General features: G+C 42.7%; 1 protein-coding gene across 1 annotated transcript in view; it reads right to left on the bottom strand.

The window, feature by feature from the left end:
* Window positions 1-19,769, bottom strand: part of LOC307127413 (uncharacterized protein) — a 46,284-nt gene that overhangs the window by 1,837 nt on the left and 24,678 nt on the right. The window contains exons 8-14 of the mRNA XM_079818628.1: window positions 18,771-18,936; window positions 18,587-18,684; window positions 18,430-18,501; window positions 14,580-15,161; window positions 11,554-11,684; window positions 3,367-3,920; window positions 1-3,274 (exon numbers count right to left, since the gene is read on the bottom strand). The exon at window positions 1-3,274 is cut by the window's left edge and continues 1,837 nt beyond it. Of these exons, the coding sequence (XP_079674754.1) occupies window positions 1,213-3,274; window positions 3,367-3,920; window positions 11,554-11,684; window positions 14,580-15,161; window positions 18,430-18,501; window positions 18,587-18,684; window positions 18,771-18,936 (3,665 nt within the window). The 3' untranslated portion in view covers window positions 1-1,212. The remainder of the gene's footprint in view (window positions 3,275-3,366; window positions 3,921-11,553; window positions 11,685-14,579; window positions 15,162-18,429; window positions 18,502-18,586; window positions 18,685-18,770; window positions 18,937-19,769) is intronic.

Genomic DNA, 19,769 nt, shown 5'->3' with positions numbered 1-19,769 from the left:
TTACCGCATGTAACACATGTAACAAGGACAATGTAACATAGTTGTTACTATAGTAACCGCATGTAACATGTAACAAGGACAATGTAACAAAGTGTTACTCTAGTTACCGCATGTTGCACTTGTAACAAGGACAATGTAACAGTTGTTACTATAGTAACCGCATGTAACACATGTAACAAGGACAATGTAACATAGTTGTTACTATAGTAACCGCATGTAACAAGGACAATGTAACGGTTGTTACTATAGTAACCGCATGTAACACATGTAACAAGGACAATGTAACAAAGTGTTACTATAGTTACCGCATGTAACACTTGTAACAAGGACAATGTAACAAAGTGTTACTATAGTAACCGCATGTAACACTTGTAACAAGGACAATGTAACGGTTGTTACTATAGTAACCGCATGTAACACATGTAACAAGGACAATTTAACATAGTTGTTACTATAGTAACCGCATGTAACACTTGTAACAAGGACAATGTAACAGTTGTTACTATAGTAACCGCATGTAACACATGTAACAAGGACAATGTAACAAAGTGTTACTATAGTTACCGCATGTAACACTTGTAACAAGGACAATGTAACAAAGTGTTACTATAGTAACCGCATGTAACACTTGTAACAAGGACAATGTAACGGTTGTTACTGTAGTAACCGCATGTAACACATGTAACAAGGACAATTTAACATAGTTGTTACTATAGTAACCGCATGTAACACTTGTAACAAGGACAATGTAACAGTTGTTACTATAGTAACCGCATGTAACACATGTAACAAGGACAATATAACAAAGTGTTACTGTAGTAACCACATGTAACATGTAACAAGGACAATGCAACAAAGTGTTACTATAGTAACCGTATGTAACACTAGTAACAAGGACAATGCAACAAAGTGTTACTATAGTAACCGCATGTAACACTAGTAACAAGGACAATGCAACAAAGTGTTACTATAGTAACCGTATGTAACACTAGTAACAAGGACAATGCAACAAAGTGTTACTATAGTAACCGCATGTAACACTAGTAACAAGGACAATGCAACAAAGTGTTACTATAGTAACCGCATGTAACACATGTAACAAGGACACAGTGTTACCAAACCCGCAATTTAAAGTTCTAAAGTCTAAATTGTACAATGCAATGTTTGATCCGTGGTGGAAACGAGCTTCCGACACGATGCGCTTTAGTTCCGTCAGTCAGTTTTCCCATCTTTCCTGCTGTCCCAGTGAGCGCCGGATAACCTGTCCGTGTGTTCTCTCTCTCTGCTCCTCTTCACTGTGGCGCGAGCGACGGCCTCATCAAAGCACATGCTGATGCCGCTGTTCCTCTTCGGCTCTTTCTCCGCTTCCCTGTGCAGATCTTTCCTCCGATCCACCACGCCATCCCAACTGCCCTGCCGCTCCCTCGGACCCTCGTCCCCCGGCGGGCTGCTGCAGTTCTCCGTGTTCTGCGGTTTCTGGTCCTCCGGGTTCTCGTGGTTCTCCGGATCTCCGTGTGGTTTCCCGTCCTTCGGGTTCTCGTGGTTCTCCGAGTCTCCGTGTGGTTTCCCGTCCTCCGGGTTCTCGTGGTTCTCCGAGTCTCCGTGTGTTTTCTCGTCTTCCGGGTTCTCATGGTTCTCCTTGTCTCCGTGTTTTTTCTCGTCCTTTGGGTTCTCGTGGTTCTCCGAGTCTCCGTGTGGTTTCCCGTCCTCCGGGTTCTCGTGGTTCTCCGAGTCTCCGTGTTTTTTCTCGTCCTTCGGGTTCTCGTGGTTCTCCGAGTCTCCATGTGGTTTCTCGTCCTCCGGCTTTTCGTGGTTCTCCGAGTCTTCGTGTGTTTTCCCGTCCTCCGGCTTTTCGTGGTTCTCCTTGTCTCCATGTGTTTTCTCGTCCTTCGGGTTCTCGTGGTTCTCCGCGTGTGTTTTCTCGTCCTCGCTCTGCAGGTCTTCCGCTCCTCTGTCCTCGTGGGGGGTGTGTCTGTGCTCGAACTGCTTCCTGAGCGTTAAGGCCGTGAGCTTTGAGTTCTGCGGTTTGGGCGGGACGACGGGAACCGTTCTCACGGGAGCCGCTGTACGTCTGGGAGCCGTTGGGAAGTGATCTGGGATCTCCACCTCCTCCAGAGTCTCTTCTGCTTCAGGATCATCTCTGCCTTCTCTCCCTTCAACGAAACCTTCTGTGGTTCCCTTCACGTCCTGCTCAGTGTTCCGCTCATCACTTTCCTCTAAATCCTCTGTTCTTTCATCTTCTTCTCCTTTAACAGGCTCATCCTTTGCTTTTGCCTCTTCTTCCTCGCCACTATTTCCCACTAAATCTTCTTTTCTTTCATCTTGTCCTTCTTTTACAGGTTCGTCTTTTGCTTTTTCTTCTTCCTCCTCGCCACTTTTTTCCTCTAAATCTTCTTTTCTTTCATCTCGTCCTTCTTCTTTTAAAGATTCATCCTTTGCTTTTTCCTCAAATTCTCCACTAATTTCCTCTAAATCTTCTTTTCTTTCATCTAGTCCTTCTTCTTTTAAAGATTCATCCTTTGCTTTTTCCTCACATTCTCCACTAATTTCCTCTAAATCTTCTTTTCTTTCATCTTGTTCTTTTCCAGGCTCATCCTTTGCTTTTTCCTCTTCATCTTTGCCACTAATTTCCTCTAAATCTTCTTTTCTTTGCTGTTCTTCTCCTTCTTTTGAAGATTCATCCTTTGCTTTTTCCTCACATTCTCCACTATTTTCCTCTAAATCTTCTTTTCTTTCATCTGGTTCTTTTCCAGGCTCATCCATTGCTTTTTCCTCTTCATCTTTGCCACTTTTCTCCTCTAAATCTTCGTTTCTTTCATCTTGTTCTTTTCCAGGCTCATCCTTTGCTTTTTCCTCGTCTTCCTCACCTCTATTTTCCTCTAAATCTTCTTTCCTTTCAGTCTCGCTCACTTGTTTTTGTCCTTCTTTCTCATCACTACATTCTTCAGTCTTTGCATCTTCCTCATCCTCTTCACTCTTCCCTTCCTCTGTACACTCTTTCATCTCTTCAGTTTCCTCTCTCTTCTCATCCTCCTCCCTCGTCTCGTCGTCTTCGCTCATAACCGCAGTTTGTTCCTCCGGCGGCTGATCTTGAGGAGCCAATGAGATGCGGTCATCGGCAGTGAGGTCATAGGTGATCATAACCTCACCGTTACCATGGTAACCATCATCATCCGCACCTGGACGCTCGTCGTTCTTGGTTTGAGCCTCTGGTGAAGAGGGAATCGAGTCCGGTCCGAAATATGTGTCCTCACCACTGCCTTCATCTTCTCTTCTGTTCACATACAAAAGGTGTAAATCATCACATTTATGTTGTTCCAACTCAATATTATTGCCTTTCTAACACAAACTCATAAGCTTACTTACATCAGCGTGCGTTTCTCATTCTCATTCTCAGCCTCCTCTTCCTTCTTGTTTTCATCCGTCTGTAATGCATCTGAACTGAGATGCTCTTCACTACGAGTGTTTTCGTTGTTGTCTGTCAATGTAGGAGCGGCAGGAATCATGTCCTCTGATTGGTCGGCACGCTCCGACATCCCATCTAAGCGTTCTGATTGGCTACTGCAGTCCGCGGTGGTTTCTGGACCGGACCACGAGAGTCCCTGGAAACACCGACTGGACGGGAGACTGTGGCAAAACATGTCCTCATATTCAGAGCCTTTATCAGACTCCTCATCGTCGTCGGCCGGGCTATAGTCGTCGTCTGAGGAGAGTGACAGCGCTGGCAGGAAGGGGCGGGACTTGTAGGGCAAGCTGTGTGATTTCCCAGGAAGAGGCCGGTGTGTGAACGTCGAGCTGAGGATGTCGGCCGCCGGTGTTTCAGAGTCATTAGTGCAGGAAACGGGCTGATCCTCCTGGGCTTGATCCTCCTCTTCCTCATATTCCATGTCAAAACAAGGAGCTTCGACGGAGAACTCCACCTGCGGGACAGACGTGAGAGACAAGAGGAGTGAGAGGCGGTCGCAAACAAGTCAACAGGACTAAACACTGACAGCCCTTTAATCATCAAAACCTCTTATAATACAGCTTTAGAACTGTCTGAAGGTCCAAGCCGAGTCTGTAGGGTTAAATATTTTCAAACTGATCCAACTTAATGAAGATTAAATATCATAAAAGTTCTATACGCTTTCATCAAGGTGTCAAAACTTTAATACAATAACTCTAATAGAAAATTTAAGCTTCAGCCACTATACAGGTGCTGGTCATATAATTAGAATATCATAAAAAAGTTGATTTATTTCACTAATTCCGTTCAAAAAGTGAAACTTGCATATTATATTCATTCATTACACACAGACCGATATATTTCAAATGTTTATTTCTTTTCATTTTGATGATTGTAACTGACAACTAAGGAAAATCCCAAATTCAGGATCTCAGATGAATATTGAAGACACTCTAATCAGCTGATGAACTCAAAACACCTGCAAAGCCTTTAAATGGTCTCTCAGTTTAGTTCTGTAGGCGACACAATCATGGGGAAGAAGCTGACCTGACAGCTGACCAAAAGACGACCTTTGACCCCTTGCACAAAGAGGGCAAGACACAAAAGGTCATTGCAGAAGAGGCTGGCTGTTCTCAGAGCTCTGTGTCCAAGCACATTAATAGAGAGGCGAAGGGAAGGAAAAGATGTGCTAGAAAAAAGTGTACAAGCAATAGGGATAACCGCACCCTGGAGAGGATCGTGAAACAAAACCCATTCAAAAATGTGGGGGAGATTCACTTAGAGTGGACTGGAGCTGGAGTCAGTGCTTCAAGAACCAGACGTATGCAAGACATGGGTTTCAGCTGTTGCACTCTTGACCAACAGACAGCGTCAGAAGCGTCTCGCCTGGGCTAAAGACAAAAATTGATGAAAGTCAATTTTGCATTTCCTTTGGAAATAAAGGTCCCAGAGTCTGGAGGAAGAGAGGAGAGGCACACAATCGACGCTGCTTGAGGTCCAGTGTAAAGTTTCCACAGTCAGTGATGGTTTGGGGTGCCATGTCATGCGCTGGTGTTGGTCCACTGTGTGTTTTCTGAGGTCAGAGGTCAACGCAGCCGTATACCAGGAAGTTTTAGAGCACTTCATGCTTCCTGCTGCTGACCAACTTTATGGAGATGCAGATTTCATTTTCCAACAGTGCCAAAGCAACCAGTGCCTGGTTTAAGGACCATGGTGTCCCTGTTCTTAATTGGCCAGCAAACTCGCCTGACCTTAACCCCATAGAAAATCTCTGCCAGACCCAACAATGCAGAAGAGCTGAAGGCCACTATCAGAGCCACCTGGGCTCATAACACCTGAGCAGAGCCTCAGTCTGATCTCCTCATGCCTCAGTCTGATCTCCTCATGCCTCAGTCTGATCTCCTCATGCCTCAGTCTGATCTCCTCATGCCTCAGTCTGATCTCCTCATGCCTCAGACTGATCTCCTCATGCCTCAGTCTGATCTCCTCATGCCTCAGTCTGATCTCCTCATGCCTCAGTCTGATCTTCTCATGCCTCAGACTGATCTCCTCATGCCTCAGACTGATCTCCTCATGCCTCAGTCTGATCTCCTCATGCCTCAGTCTGATCTCCTCATGCCTCAGACTGATCTCCTCATGCCTCAGTCTGATCTCCTCATGCCTCAGTCTGATCTCCTCATGCCTCAGACTGATCTCCTCACGCCTCAGACTGATCTCCTCATGCCTCAGTCTGATCTCCTCATGCCTCAGACTGATCTCCTCATGCCTCAGTCTGATCTTCTCATGCCTCAGTCTGATCTCCTCATGCCTCAGTCTGATCTCCTCATGCCTCAGACTGATCTCCTCATGCCTCAGTCTGATCTTCTCATGCCTCAGTCTGATCTCCTCATGCCTCAGACTGATCTCCTCATGCCTCAGTCTGATCTCCTCATGCCTCAGTCTGATCTCCTCATGCCTCAGACTGATCTCCTCATGCCTCAGTCTGATCTCCTCATGCCTCAGTCTGATCTTCTCATGCCTCAGTCTGATCTCCTCATGCCTCAGTCTGATCTCCTCACGCCTCAGTCTGATCTCCTCACGCCTCAGTCTGATCTCCTCATGCCTCAGTCTGATCTCCTCACGCCTCAGACTGATCTCCTCATGCCTCAGTCTGATCTCCTCATGCCTCAGTCTGATCTCCTCATGCCTCAGTCTGATCTCCTCACGCCTCAGACTGATCTCCTCACGCCTCAGTCTGATCTCCTCATGCCTCAGTCTGATCTCCTCATGCCTCAGTATGATCTCCTCACGCCTCAGACTGATCTCCTCATGCCTCAGTCTGATCTCCTCATGCCTCAGACTGATCTCCTCATGCCTCAGTCTGATCTCCTCATGCCTCAGACTGATCTCCTCATGCCTCAGTCTGATCTCCTCACGCCTCAGACTGATCTCCTCATGCCTCAGTCTGATCTCCTCATGCCTCAGTCTGATCTCCTCATGCCTCAGTCTGATCTCCTCACGCCTCAGACTGATCTCCTCATGCCTCAGACTGATCTCCTCATGCCTCAGTCTGATCTCCTCATGCCTCAGTCTGATCTCCTCATGCCTCAGTCTGATCTCCTCATGCCTCAGACTGATCTCCTCATGCCTCAGACTGATCTCCTCATGCCTCAGTCTGATCTCCTCATGCCTCAGACTGATCTCCTCATGCCTCAGTCTGATCTCCTCATGCCTCAGACTGATCTCCTCATGCCTCAGTCTGATCTCCTCATGCCTCAGTCTGATCTCCTCATGCCTCAGACTGATCTCCTCATGCCTCAGTCTGATCTCCTCATGCCTCAGTCTGATCTCCTCATGCCTCAGACTGATCTCCTCATGCCTCAGTCTGATCTCCTCATGCCTCAGTCTGATCTCCTCATGCCTCAGTCTGATCTCCTCATGCCTCAGACTGATCTCCTCATGCCTCAGACTGATCTCCTCATGCCTCAGACTGATCTCCTCATGCCTCAGTCTGATCTCCTCATGCCTCAGACTGATCTCCTCATGCCTCAGTCTGATCTCCTCATGCCTCAGACTGATCTCCTCATGCCTCAGTCTGATCTCCTCACGCCTCAGACTGATCTCCTCACGCCTCAGTCTGATCTCCTCACGCCTCAGTCTGATCTCCTCATGCCTCAGACTGATCTCCTCACGCCTCAGACTGATCTCCTCATGCCTCAGTCTGATCTCCTCATGCCTCAGTCTGATCTCCTCATGCCTCAGTCTGATCTCCTCATGCCTAAGACTGATCTCCTCATGCCTCAGTCTGATCTCCTCATGCCTCAGTCTGATCTCCTCATGCCTCAGTCTGATCTCCTCATGCCTCAGACTGATCTCCTCATGCCTCAGTCTGATCTCCTCATGCCTCAGTCTGATCTCCTCATGCCGCATCGCTGCAGTAATTCAGGCTAAACCAGCCCCAGCTGAGCATTGAGTGCTGGACATGCTCACACTCTTCAGCTGGACAACATTTCTAAAAACCCTTTCTTTGTATTGGTTCTCCTCATGCCTCAGACTGATCTCCTCATGCCTCAGTCTGATCTCCTCATGCCTCAGTCTGATCTCCTCATGCCTCAGTCTGATCTCCTCATGCCTCAGTCTGATCTCCTCATGCCTCAGACTGATCTCCTCATGCCTCAGTCTGATCTCCTCATGCCTGTCTGATCTCCTCATGCCTCAGTCTGATCTCCTCATGCCTCAGACTGATCTCCTCATGCCTCAGTCTGATCTCCTCATGCCTGTCTGATCTCCTCACGCCTCAGTCTGATCTCCTCATGCCTGTCTGATCTCCTCACGCCTCAGACTGATCTCCTCATGTCAGACGACACTCAACTCTACTTCTCATTTCAACCAGATGATCCCACGGTTGGTGTTCGTATTGCTGCCTGCCTAACAGACATTTCTGCCTGGATGAAGGAGCATCACCTGCAACTCAACCTTGCAAAGACTGAACTGCTTGTGGTCTCAGCCAACCCAGCACTTCATCACAATCTCTCCATTCAGCTAGGATCATCAACCATAACTCCGTCCAGGACAGCCAGGAATCTTGGAGTTGTGATCGATGATCAGCTAAAATTCACTGACCACATCACTGCAACAACCCGGTCCTGCAGATTTGCATTATACAACATTAGGAAGATTAGACCCTTCCTATCTGAGCTGACCACACAACTCTTGGTCCAAGCTCTTGTTCTCTCCAGACTGGACTACTGTAATGCTCTTCTAGCAGGCCTTCCGGCATGCACTATCAAACCCTTGCAACTGATCCAGAATGCAGCGGCGAGGGTGATCTTTAACGAGCCGAAGAGAGCGCACGTCACGCCTCTCTTCATCAGACTCCACTGGCTGCCAATAGCTGCTCGCATCAAATTCTAGGCACTGGTACTCGCCTTCAAAGCAACCACTGGCTCTGCACCAATATACCTTAACTCGCTTGTTCAGACATACACACCCTCCAGGAGTTTGCGTTCTGCCAGTGAACGACGCCTTGTGGTGCCATACCAGAGAGGCATGAAATCGCTGTCACAGACCTTTTCCTGGACTGCCCCCACCTGGTGGAATGACCTGCCTATCTCAATTCGAGCAGCCGAGTCTGTAGCCATTTTCAAAAAACATCTAAAGACGCATCTCTTCCAGCAGCACCTGACCAATCAAGAATAGCACTTAACATTCTATTCATTTTTCTGTCTGTCTAATTTATTTATAAAAAAAATAAATAAATAAAAAAAATCCTGTGTGTTCTGTGTTAGATTAACTGAGACTTGTTACAGCACTTGCATACTGTAGCCTCTGACTGTTGTAGTTGCTTCTATTGCTCTCATTTGTAAGTCGCTTTGGATAAAAGCGTCTGCTAAATGACTAAATGTAAATGTAATGTAATGTCTCAGACTGATCTCCTCATGCCTCAGACTGATCTCCTCATGCCTCAGACTGATCTCCTCATGCCTCAGTCTGATCTCCTCATGCCTCAGTCTGATCTCCTCATGCCTCAGTCTGATCTCCTCATGCCTCAGACTGATCTCCTCATGCCTCAGTCTGATCTCCTCATGCCTCAGACTGATCTCCTCATGCCTCAGTCTGATCTCCTCATGCCTCAGTCTGATCTCCTCATGCCTCAGTCTGATCTCCTCATGCCTCAGTCTGATCTCCTCATGCCTCAGATTGATCTCCTCATGCCTCAGTCTGATCTCCTCATGCCTCAGTCTGATCTCCTCATGCCTCAGTCTGATCTCCTCATGCCTCAGATTGATCTCCTCATGCCTCAGTCTGATCTCCTCATGCCTCAGTCTGATCTCCTCATGCCTCAGTCTGATCTCCTCATGCCTCAGTCTGATCTCCTCATGCCTCAGACTGATCTCCTCATGCCTCAGTCTGATCTCCTCATGCCTCAGACTGATCTCCTCATGCCTCAGTCTGATCTCCTCATGCCTCAGACTGATCTCCTCATGCCTCAGTCTGATCTCCTCATGCCTCAGTCTGATCTCCTCATGCCTCAGTCTGATCTCCTCATGCCTCAGTCTGATCTCCTCATGCCTCAGTCTGATCTCCTCATGCCTCAGTCTGATCTCCTCATGCCTCAGACTGATCTCCTCATGCCTCAGTCTGATCTCCTCACGCCTCAGACTGATCTCCTCATGCCTCAGACTGATCTCCTCATGCCTCAGTCTGATCTCCTCATGCCTCAGTCTGATCTCCTCATGCCTCAGTCTGATCTCCTCATGCCTCAGTCTGATCTCCTCATGCCTCAGTCTGATCTCCTCATGCCTCAGACTGATCTCCTCATGCCTCAGTCTGATCTCCTCATGCCTCAGTCTGATCTCCTCATGCCTCAGTCTGATCTCCTCATGCCTCAGTCTGATCTCCTCATGCCTCAGTCTGATCTCCTCATGCCTCAGTCTGATCTCCTCATGCCTCAGTCTGATCTCCTCATGCCTCAGTCTGATCTCCTCATGCCTCATGCCTCAGTCTGATCTCCTCATGCCTCAGTCTGATCTCCTCATGCCTCAGTCTGATCTCCTCATGCCTCAGTCTGATCTCCTCATGCCTCAGACTGATCTCCTCATGCCTCAGTCTGATCTCCTCATGCCTCAGTCTGATCTCCTCATGCCTCAGTCTGATCTCCTCATGCCTCAGTCTGATCTCCTCATGCCTCAGTCTGATCTCCTCATGCCGCATCGCTGCAGTAATTCAGGCTAAACCAGCCCCAGCTGAGCATTGAGTGCTGGACATGCTCATACTCTTCAGCTGGACAACATTTCTAAAAACCCTTTCTTTGTATTGGTCTTAAGTAATATTCTCATTTTCTGAGATACTGAATTTGGGATTTTCCTTAGTTGTCAGTTATAATCATAAAAATGAAAATAAATAAACGTTTGAAATATATCAGTCTGTGTGTAATGAAGGAATATAATATACAAGTTTCACTTTTTGAATGGAATTAGTGAAATAAATCAACTTTTTGATGATATTCTAATTATATGACCAGCACCTGTATATCACAAACAAAGCCTAGCAAATAGCTTAGGACATGCAAGCAAACATGCTAATTCATGCTAACGACATGCTAAACATGTTAGCAAAATGGTAAAACATGGTAGCAACATGTTAATTCATGCTAACAAAATGCAAAATCATGGTAACCACATGCTAATTCATACTAATAACAAGATAAAACATGCTAATTAATACTACCAAAATACTAAAATGCTAGTAACATGAAATTATGTAAGCAACAAGCTAATTCATGTTAACATGTTACCAAAATGTTAATTAATGCTAACAATATGGTAGCAAAATGCTAATTAATGCTAATAGCATGTAAACTAATGATAGCGACATGCTAATTCATGTTAACAACATGTAAAAGCAATGATAGCAACATGTTAAATCATGCTAGCAAAATCATGCTAACAAAATGCAAAATCATGCTAATGACATGCTAATTCATGCTAACAAAATGCAAAATCATGTTAACCACATGTTAATTCATACTAAAATAAATAAATAAAACATGCTAATTAATGCTACCAACATACTAAAATGCTAGTAACATTAAATCATGTTACCAACAAGCTAATTCATGTTAACATGTTACCAAAATGTTAATTAATGCTAACAATGTGGTAGCAACATGCTAATTAATGCTAATAGCATGTAAACTCATGCTAGCGACATGCTAACAAAATGTTCAAACATGCTAGCAACGTGTTAAATCATGTTAGCTACATGCTAATTCATATTAACAACATGTAAAAGCAATGATAGCGAAATGCTAAAGCATGCTAGCAAAATCATGATAACAACATGCGAAATCATGCTAATGACATGCTAATTCATGCTAGTAAAATGTTAAAAAAACGTGCTAATTCATGTTAACAACTCTTAAAATTGTTAAACTAAAGCAAAACTATTTCAAACTTAAAGCTGATAAAACTACTTTCTGGTCTAGCTGTCTCAACCCAACTTTACTCATCAAGTTTTAATAATATTTGAACAAATGTAAATTAATTAATAATTTATTTTATTTTTAATTATTATTGGCAGGTAATAATCTCTCGCTGGCCGAGAGAGTGACACCTGAGTGAACGCACCTGGTTTGAAGCACAGTTGTCCATGGAGTCCAGGAACCCAAAGGCCTCCTGTAGGTCCAGCTCCTGGTCAAACTCCATGTCCTCGTAGTGGAGCGGACTGACCGGCGCTGGGTGGAGGTTTCCTTTCATCTCTGTGGGAACATTTACATTCGGCATCAGTTCCCACAGCTCAAAGAGTTCATCGAACACAGAATCAAAACGTACAGTTTTATTCATATCCATATTCTCAAGGGTTGGTCATACAGATTTATATCCGGAATCTCCTCTAATGTCAACAAGAGTTCTGAGTCGGGCTTTATCCAATGTTCAAATGTATGTTCTGGAAATGTATGCAAATTAGCGCATATTTAATTAGACAATGCCACATTTACATATTTAAACATAACATTAACAAAACTTGTCAATCAAAATATTTTTGCAATTCATTATGATAAACCGTGGGGAAATCTTTTAGTTACATTTTAATGAATGAACATTTCCTGCAGAAAATGTGAGTGGTGTTTGCCGTGCACAACTACACTGCTAGCATGTTTTTATCAAGATGCTAACACTATTACCATGTTGTTAGCACTATGCTAACACAATTACCATGTTGACAGCACTATGGTAACACAATTACCATGTTGATAACATGATTTTATCAATATGCTAATATAATTAGCATGTTTGCTAGCATGATGCTAACACAATTACCATGTTGATAGCACAATGCTAACACACTTACCATGTTGTTAACACTATGCTAACACAATTACCATGTTGATAACATGATTTTATCAATATGCTAACATAATTAGCACGTTTTTTGCTAACATAATGCTAACACAATTAACATGCTTTTAGCATTATGCTAACACGATTACCATGTTGCTAGCCTGTTTTTATCAAGAAGCTGAAATTATTTACATGTTTGTTAGCATAATGCTAACAGGATTACCATTTTGATAGCATTTTTAGCAAGATGTTAACATGATTAACATGTTGATAGCATTATGCTAACACGATTACCATGTTGCTAGCCTGTTTTTATCAAGATGCTAACATGATTAACATGTTGCTAGCATTATGATAACACGATTACCATGTTGCTAGCCTGTTTTTATCAAGAAGCTAACATGATTAACATGTTGCTAGCATTATGATAACACGATTACAATGTTGCTAGCCTGTTTTTATCAATATGCTAACATAATTAACAAGTTGCTAGCATTATGATAACACTATTACCATGTTGCTAGCCTGTTTTTATCAAGAAGCTAACATGATTAACATGTTGCTAGCATTATGATAACACGATTACCATGTTGCTAGCCTGTTTTTATCAATATGCTAACATAATTAACAATTTGCTAGCATTATGATAACACGATTACCATGTTGCTAGCCTGTTTTTATCAAGAAGCTAACATGATTAACATTGTGTTAGAATTATGCATAACATGGTTAGGCCTGCCATGCTATAATTAACATGCTGCAAGCATGTTTGTGTGATGTTTCTAGCCTGTTTTGATCAAGATGCTAACATGATTAGCATGTTTGCTATCATGATGCTAACACAATTAAAATGCTAGCCTGTTTTTATCAAGATGTTACCATGAATAGCATGTTGTTGTCATAATGTTGACACAATTACATTGCACATTTTGACTTGTTTTTATCATGTTTTAAACCTTGAGCCTTGTTAGCATGAGTTATGATGCTCTGCTGCAGAGATACAGGTTGTGCAGAACGGTTGCTAGGGAACTCTGTTTGGTTGCTAAGGAGTGGCTTGGCAGCTGTCGATGATGAGACAAAAGAAATGCTGCTTGCCAGTATGAATGATATAAAGCGACCCCGTGCCTCTATGACGTTGAGATTTGAAGATATCCCTCTTTGTGTTGGGGTTGCTAGGGTGCCCTAAATGGTTGCTAGGGCATGGCTAGGAAATTTTGAAGTGTTTGTTGCCCCAAATCAAACGAGCCCAACCTCATGTTTCTGACACTTCTATCCCTTTGATATCTTTGAATTGAAGTCTATGGAACTTGTTGCTAGGGTGCTCTAAAAATGGTTGCTAGGGCAATTTTTTTTTGCAAAAACAACGACTGGAATGATAATGATAATATTATGTGAGTGGTGTTTGCCGTGCACAACTACACTGCTAGCATGTTTTTATCAAGATGCTAACACAATTACCATGTTGTTAGCACTATGCTAACACAATTACCATGTTGATAGCACTATGCTAACACAATTAACATGTTGATAACATGATTTTATCAATATGTTAACATAATTAGCATGTTGCTAGCATGATGCTAACACAATTAACATGCTGTTAGCACGATACTAACACAATTACCATGTTGCTAGCCTGTTTTTATCAAGAAGCTAAAATGATTAACATGTTTGTTAGCATAACGCTAACAGGATTACCATTTTGATAGCATTTTTAGCAAGATGTTAACATGATTAACATGTTGATAGCATAATGTTAACACGATTACCATGTTGCTAGCCTGTTTTTATCAAGATGTTACCATGAATAGCATGTTGTTAGAATAATGTTAACACAATTACATTGCACATTTTGACTTGTTTTTATCATGTTTTAACCCTTGAGCCTTGTTAGCATTAGTTATGATGCTCTGCTGCAGAGATACAGGTCGTGCAGAACGGTTGCTAGGGTACTCTGTTTGGTTGCTAAGGAGTGGCTTGGCAGCTGACGATGATGAGACTCCAAATGCTGCTTGCCAGTATGAATGATATAAAGCGACCCCATGCCTCTATGACGTTGAGATTTGAAGATATCCCTCTTTGTGTCGGGGTTGCTAGGGTGCCCTAAATGGTTGCTAGGGCATGGCTAGGAAATTTTGAAGTGTTTGTTGCCCCAAATCAAACGAGCCCAACCTCATGTTTCTGACACTTCTATCCCTTTGATATCTTTGAATGGAAGTCTATGGAACTTGTTGCTAGGGTGCTCTAAAAATGGTTGCTAGGGCGATTTTTTTGTGCAAAAACAACGACAGGAATGATAATGATAATATTACCCATGTAATCCTCGTCTGCGGTTTCCTCTTTGATATCTGGCATGGGCTCTTCTTTGTTCTCTCTGTTGCTCGGTGGGTCTCTCTCTTCCACGGCCTCCTCCGCTGTCTCCTTCCCACAATCCACCTGGTTGTCCAGGCAACCGCTGACCTCTGCCTTCCTCTCCTGAGCCTCCTCAGCTCTGCTCTTTCCATCCTCCTCTTCCTCCGCGGGCTCTTTGTCGTTCCAGCCGCCGTGCAGAACACCCAGAGCCAGTCCGGAGGTGATGTGAAGCGGGACGGTCACAGAGAAAGGCCCGGAGATGTGGATGCCGGCTCGCCGGTCAGCTTTGCTGGTCATTCCGGGCGATCTGGACACGCCCTGACACGCCCCCTCGGCTGCATTGGCTCCGCCCCCAGAGTCCAGACGATTGTAAGTGCCCGGAGTCCCTGTGCTGACCATACTGACCTGAGCCCCGCCCGTCCGCCTGTACGTCACCGCATATCCACTGGACACGCCCCCGCCGGCAGAAGCCACGCCCTCTGAGCTGCCCGAGGCCGTGGGCATAAGCATAGGGGGAAGATGAGCCGGAGGGTGCTTGGAGTCTGAGACACACACATATGGATGCTTCACTATTACAGGAATTCACTTTGTAACAAATCCTTCCCTCGCGGGTCAAACTGACCCGAAGGATGGATGAGCGTTAACTCACTCCGCAGAGGGTTCTCCATTATGCTAACACGATTACCATTTTGCTATGGTTTTTTTATCAAGAAATGCTAAAATGATTAACATGTTAACATGATGATAACACGATTAACATGTTTGCTAGCATGAGGCTAACACAATTTCCATGTTGCTAGCATTATGCTAACAGGATTACCATTTTGCTAGAATTTTTTATCAAGAAGCTAACATGATTAACATTTTGATAGCATGATGGTAACACGATTACCATGTTTTCTAGAACAATGCTAACACGATTTCCATGTTGTTAACATGATGCTAACACGATTACTATGTTTGCTAGAACAATGCTAACACGATTTCCATGTTGTTAACATGATGCTAACACGATTACTATGTTTGCTAGAACAATGCTAACACGATTTCCATGTTGTTAACATGATGCTAACACGATTACCATGTTTGCTAGAACAATGCTAACACGATTTCCATGTTTGCTAGAATAATGCTAACACGATTTCCATGTTGCTAGAATAATGCTAACACGATTTCCATGTTTGTTAACATGATGCTAACAGGATTACCATTTTGCTAAAAAAAAAATATCAAGAAGTTAACATGATTAACATGTTGCTAGCATTTTGTTAACACAATTACCATGTTTGCTAGAATCATGCTAACACGATTTCCATTTTGCTAGCCTGTTTTTATCAAGAAGCTAACATGATTAACATTTTACTAGCATTAATAAGAACTCGATTTCAATTTGGTAGCATGATGTTAGCAGGATTACCATTACCAAGCTAACATGATTAACATGTTGCTAGCATTATGCTAACACGACTACCATGTTGCTAGCCTGTTTTTATCAAGAAGCTAACATAATTAACATGTTGTTAGCATGATGTTAACAGGATCACCATGTTGTTAGCATAATGCTAACACAAATACCATGTTGCTTTCATGTTTTAATCAAGATGCTAACATGATTAACATGTTGCTAGCATTATGTTAACACAATTACCATGTTGCTAGCCTGTTTTATCAAGATGCTAACATGATTAACATGTTGCTAGCATTATGTTAACACAATTACCATGTTGCTATCATGTTTTTATCAAGAAGCTAACATGATGAATTCACTTTGTAACAAATCCTTCCCTCGCGGGTCAAAATGACCCGAAGGATGGATGAGCGTTAAATCACTCCGCAGAGGGTTCTCCATAATGCTAACAGGATTACCATTTTGCTAGCATTTTTTTTATCAAGAAGCTAACATGATTAACATTTTGCTAGCATGATGGTAACTCGATTACCATGTTGTTAACATAATGCTAACAGGATTACCATTTTGCTAGCATTTTTTTATCAAGATGCTAACATAATTAACATGTTGTTAGCATGATGCTAACACAATTAACATGTTTGCTAGAATAATGCTAACACGATTTCCATGTTTGTTAACATGATGCTAACAGGATTACCATTTTATTAACAAAAACATTATCAAGAAGTTAACATGATTAACATTTTGCTAGCATTATGCTAACACGATTACCATGTTGCTAGCCTGTTTTTATCAAGAAGCTAACATGATTAACAAATTGTTAGCATAATGCTAACACGATTACTATTTTGCTAGCATTTTTAATCAAGAAGCTAACATGATGAATTCACTTTGTAACAAATCCTTCCGTCGCGGGTCCAAATGACCCGAAGGATGGATGAGCGTTAAATCACTCCGCAGAGGGTTCTCCATAATGCTAACACAAATACCATGTTGCTTTCATGTTTTAATCAAGATGCTAACATGATTAACATGTTGCTAGCATTATGTTAACACAATTACCATGTTGCTAGCCTGTTTTATCAAGATGCTAACATGATTAACATGTTGCTAGCATTATGTTAACACAATTACCATGTTGCTATCATGTTTTTATCAAGAAGCTAACATGATGAATTCACTTTGTAACAAATCCTTCCGTCGCGGGTCAAAATGACCCGAAGGATGGATGAGCGTTAACTCACTCCGCAGAGGCTTCTCCATAATGCTAACAGGATTACCATTTTGCTAACATTTTTTTTATCAAGAAGCTAACATGATTAACATTTTGCTAGCATGATGTTAACACGATTTCCATGCTGTTAACATAATGCTAACAGGATTACCATTTTGCTAGCATTTTTTTATCAAGATGCTAACATGATTAACATGTTGTTAGCATGATGCTAACACAATTAACATCTTTGCTAGAATAATGTTAACACGATTTCCATGTTTGTTAACATGATGCTAACAGGATTACCATTTTGCTAAAAAAAATTATCAAGAAGTTAACATGATTAATATGTTGCTAGCATTATGTTAACACAATTACCATGTTGCTAGCCTGTTTTTATCAAGAAGCTAACATGATGAATTCACTTTGTAACAAATCCTTCCGTCGCGGGTCCAAATGACCCGAAGGATGGATGAGCGTTAAATCACTCCGCAGAGGGTTCTCCATAATGCTAACAGGATTACCTTTTTGCTAGCATTTTTTTATCAAGAAATGCTAACATGATTAACATGTTGTTAGCATGATGATAACACGATTAGCATGTTTGATGGCATGAGTCTAACACAATTTCCATGTTGCTAGCATTATCCTAACAGGATTACCATTTTGCTAGCATTTTTTTATCAAGAAGCTAACATGATTAACATTTTGCTAGCATGATGTTAACACGATTTCCATGCTGTTAACATAATGCTAACAGGATTATCATTTTGCTAGCATTTTTTTATCAAGATGCTAACATGATTAACATGTTGTTAGCATGATGCTAACACAATTAACATCTTTGCTAGAATAATGCTAACACGATTTCCATGTTTGTTAACATGATGCTAACAGGATTACCATTTTGCTAAAAAAAAATTATCATGAAGTTAACATGATTAACATTTTGCTAGCATTATGCTAACACGATTACCATGTTGCTAGCCTGTTTTTATCAAGAAGATAACATGATTAACAAATTGTTAGCATAATGCTAACACGATTACTATTTTGCTAGCATTTTTAATCAAGAAGCTAACATGATGAATTCACTTTGTAACAAATCCTTCCGTCGCGGGTCCAAATGACCCGAGGGATGGACTAGCGCTAACTCACTCCGCTGGGTCCTAAAGCTCCTCACCTTCTCCTGCAAAAGGGCCGCAGCTCAGCGAGTCCATGCTCTTCGCAGGCCTCAGCGTCGTCTTCTCTTTCTCTGATGAAGAGGAGGAGGAGGAGCGGAAGAGAAGCGTTAGATGTGAGAGAGAAGCTCATCCGCGGACTTTAGCACAGAATCTTACCTTTAGTGCAGTATTTGTTCTTCTTGCGGGGATCGTGGAGTCTCCCGCCCAAATTAAAGATGGATTTCCACTTCCTTGCTTTGAGGGAGCCCTTCCTCCTGAACACAACACAGATCAGCCTCACCACACACACTTCACAGATGATGAATAACAACACAACTACACAACATGTGGCCAGCTGTACTTGTCAGTGCCATCGATGATGGAGTGGTACGGCCGCATGGGTGGAGGTCCGTCTCCGGGGCTGAGGTTTCCTGGACAGTGAAGAGGAAGGGATTTGAAGAAAGGATCGTCCTGGCCGGACAGAATCGAGGGGGACGGGAGGGACTTCCTGCGCTCCACAGCCAATCCTGAGATAAAACAGGAAACTCTCATTAACATGTTCTCCAGCACAAACATCTAAACATTCATAAATCAGGAGAAGAGAAACGACTGGAGATATAACCATATCAAAACTCATCTCTGATGACGAGGGCGGGGCCACCTGTCACTCACATGAGATCCACCAAAACTCCGCCTATGCTTGCAGCTCTTCTCTATTAACAAAAATGCCCCCAAAATGAACAAAAATGTCTCCAAAATGAACAAAAATGTCTCCAAAATGAACAAAAATGTCTCCAAAATTAACAAAAGTGCCCCCAAAATGAACAAAAGTGCCCCCAAATTGAACAAAAATGTCTCCAAAATGAACAAAAGTGCCCCCAAAATGAACAAAAATGTCTCCAAAATGAACAAAAGTGACCCCAAAATGAACAAAAATGTCTCCAAAATGAACAAAAGTGCCCCTAAATTTAACAAAAATGTCTCCAAAATGAACAAAAATGACCCCAAAGTGAACAAAAATGCCCCCAAATTGAACAGAATGTCTCCAAAATAAACAAAAATGCCCCCAAAATTAACAAAAAGGCCCCCAAAATGAACAAAAATGTCTCCAAAATGAACAAAAATGTCTCCAAAATGAACAAAAGTGCCCCAAATTGAACAAAAATGTCTCCAAAATGAACAAAAGTGCCCCCAAAATGAACAAAAATGTCTCCAAAATGAACAAAAGTGCCCCCAAATTGAACAAAAATGTCTCCAAAATGAACAAAAATTACCCCAAAGTGAACAGAATGTCTCCAAAATGAACAAAAGTGCCCCCAAAATGAACAAAAATGTCTCCAAAATGAACAAAAGTGCCCCC

Source organism: Gobio gobio (genome assembly GCF_949357685.1).
Source record: "Gobio gobio genome assembly, chromosome: 6".
In the NCBI taxonomy this organism is placed as follows: domain Eukaryota; kingdom Metazoa; phylum Chordata; class Actinopteri; order Cypriniformes; family Gobionidae; genus Gobio; species Gobio gobio.
This window is presented reverse-complemented; position numbering and strand designations above follow the sequence as displayed.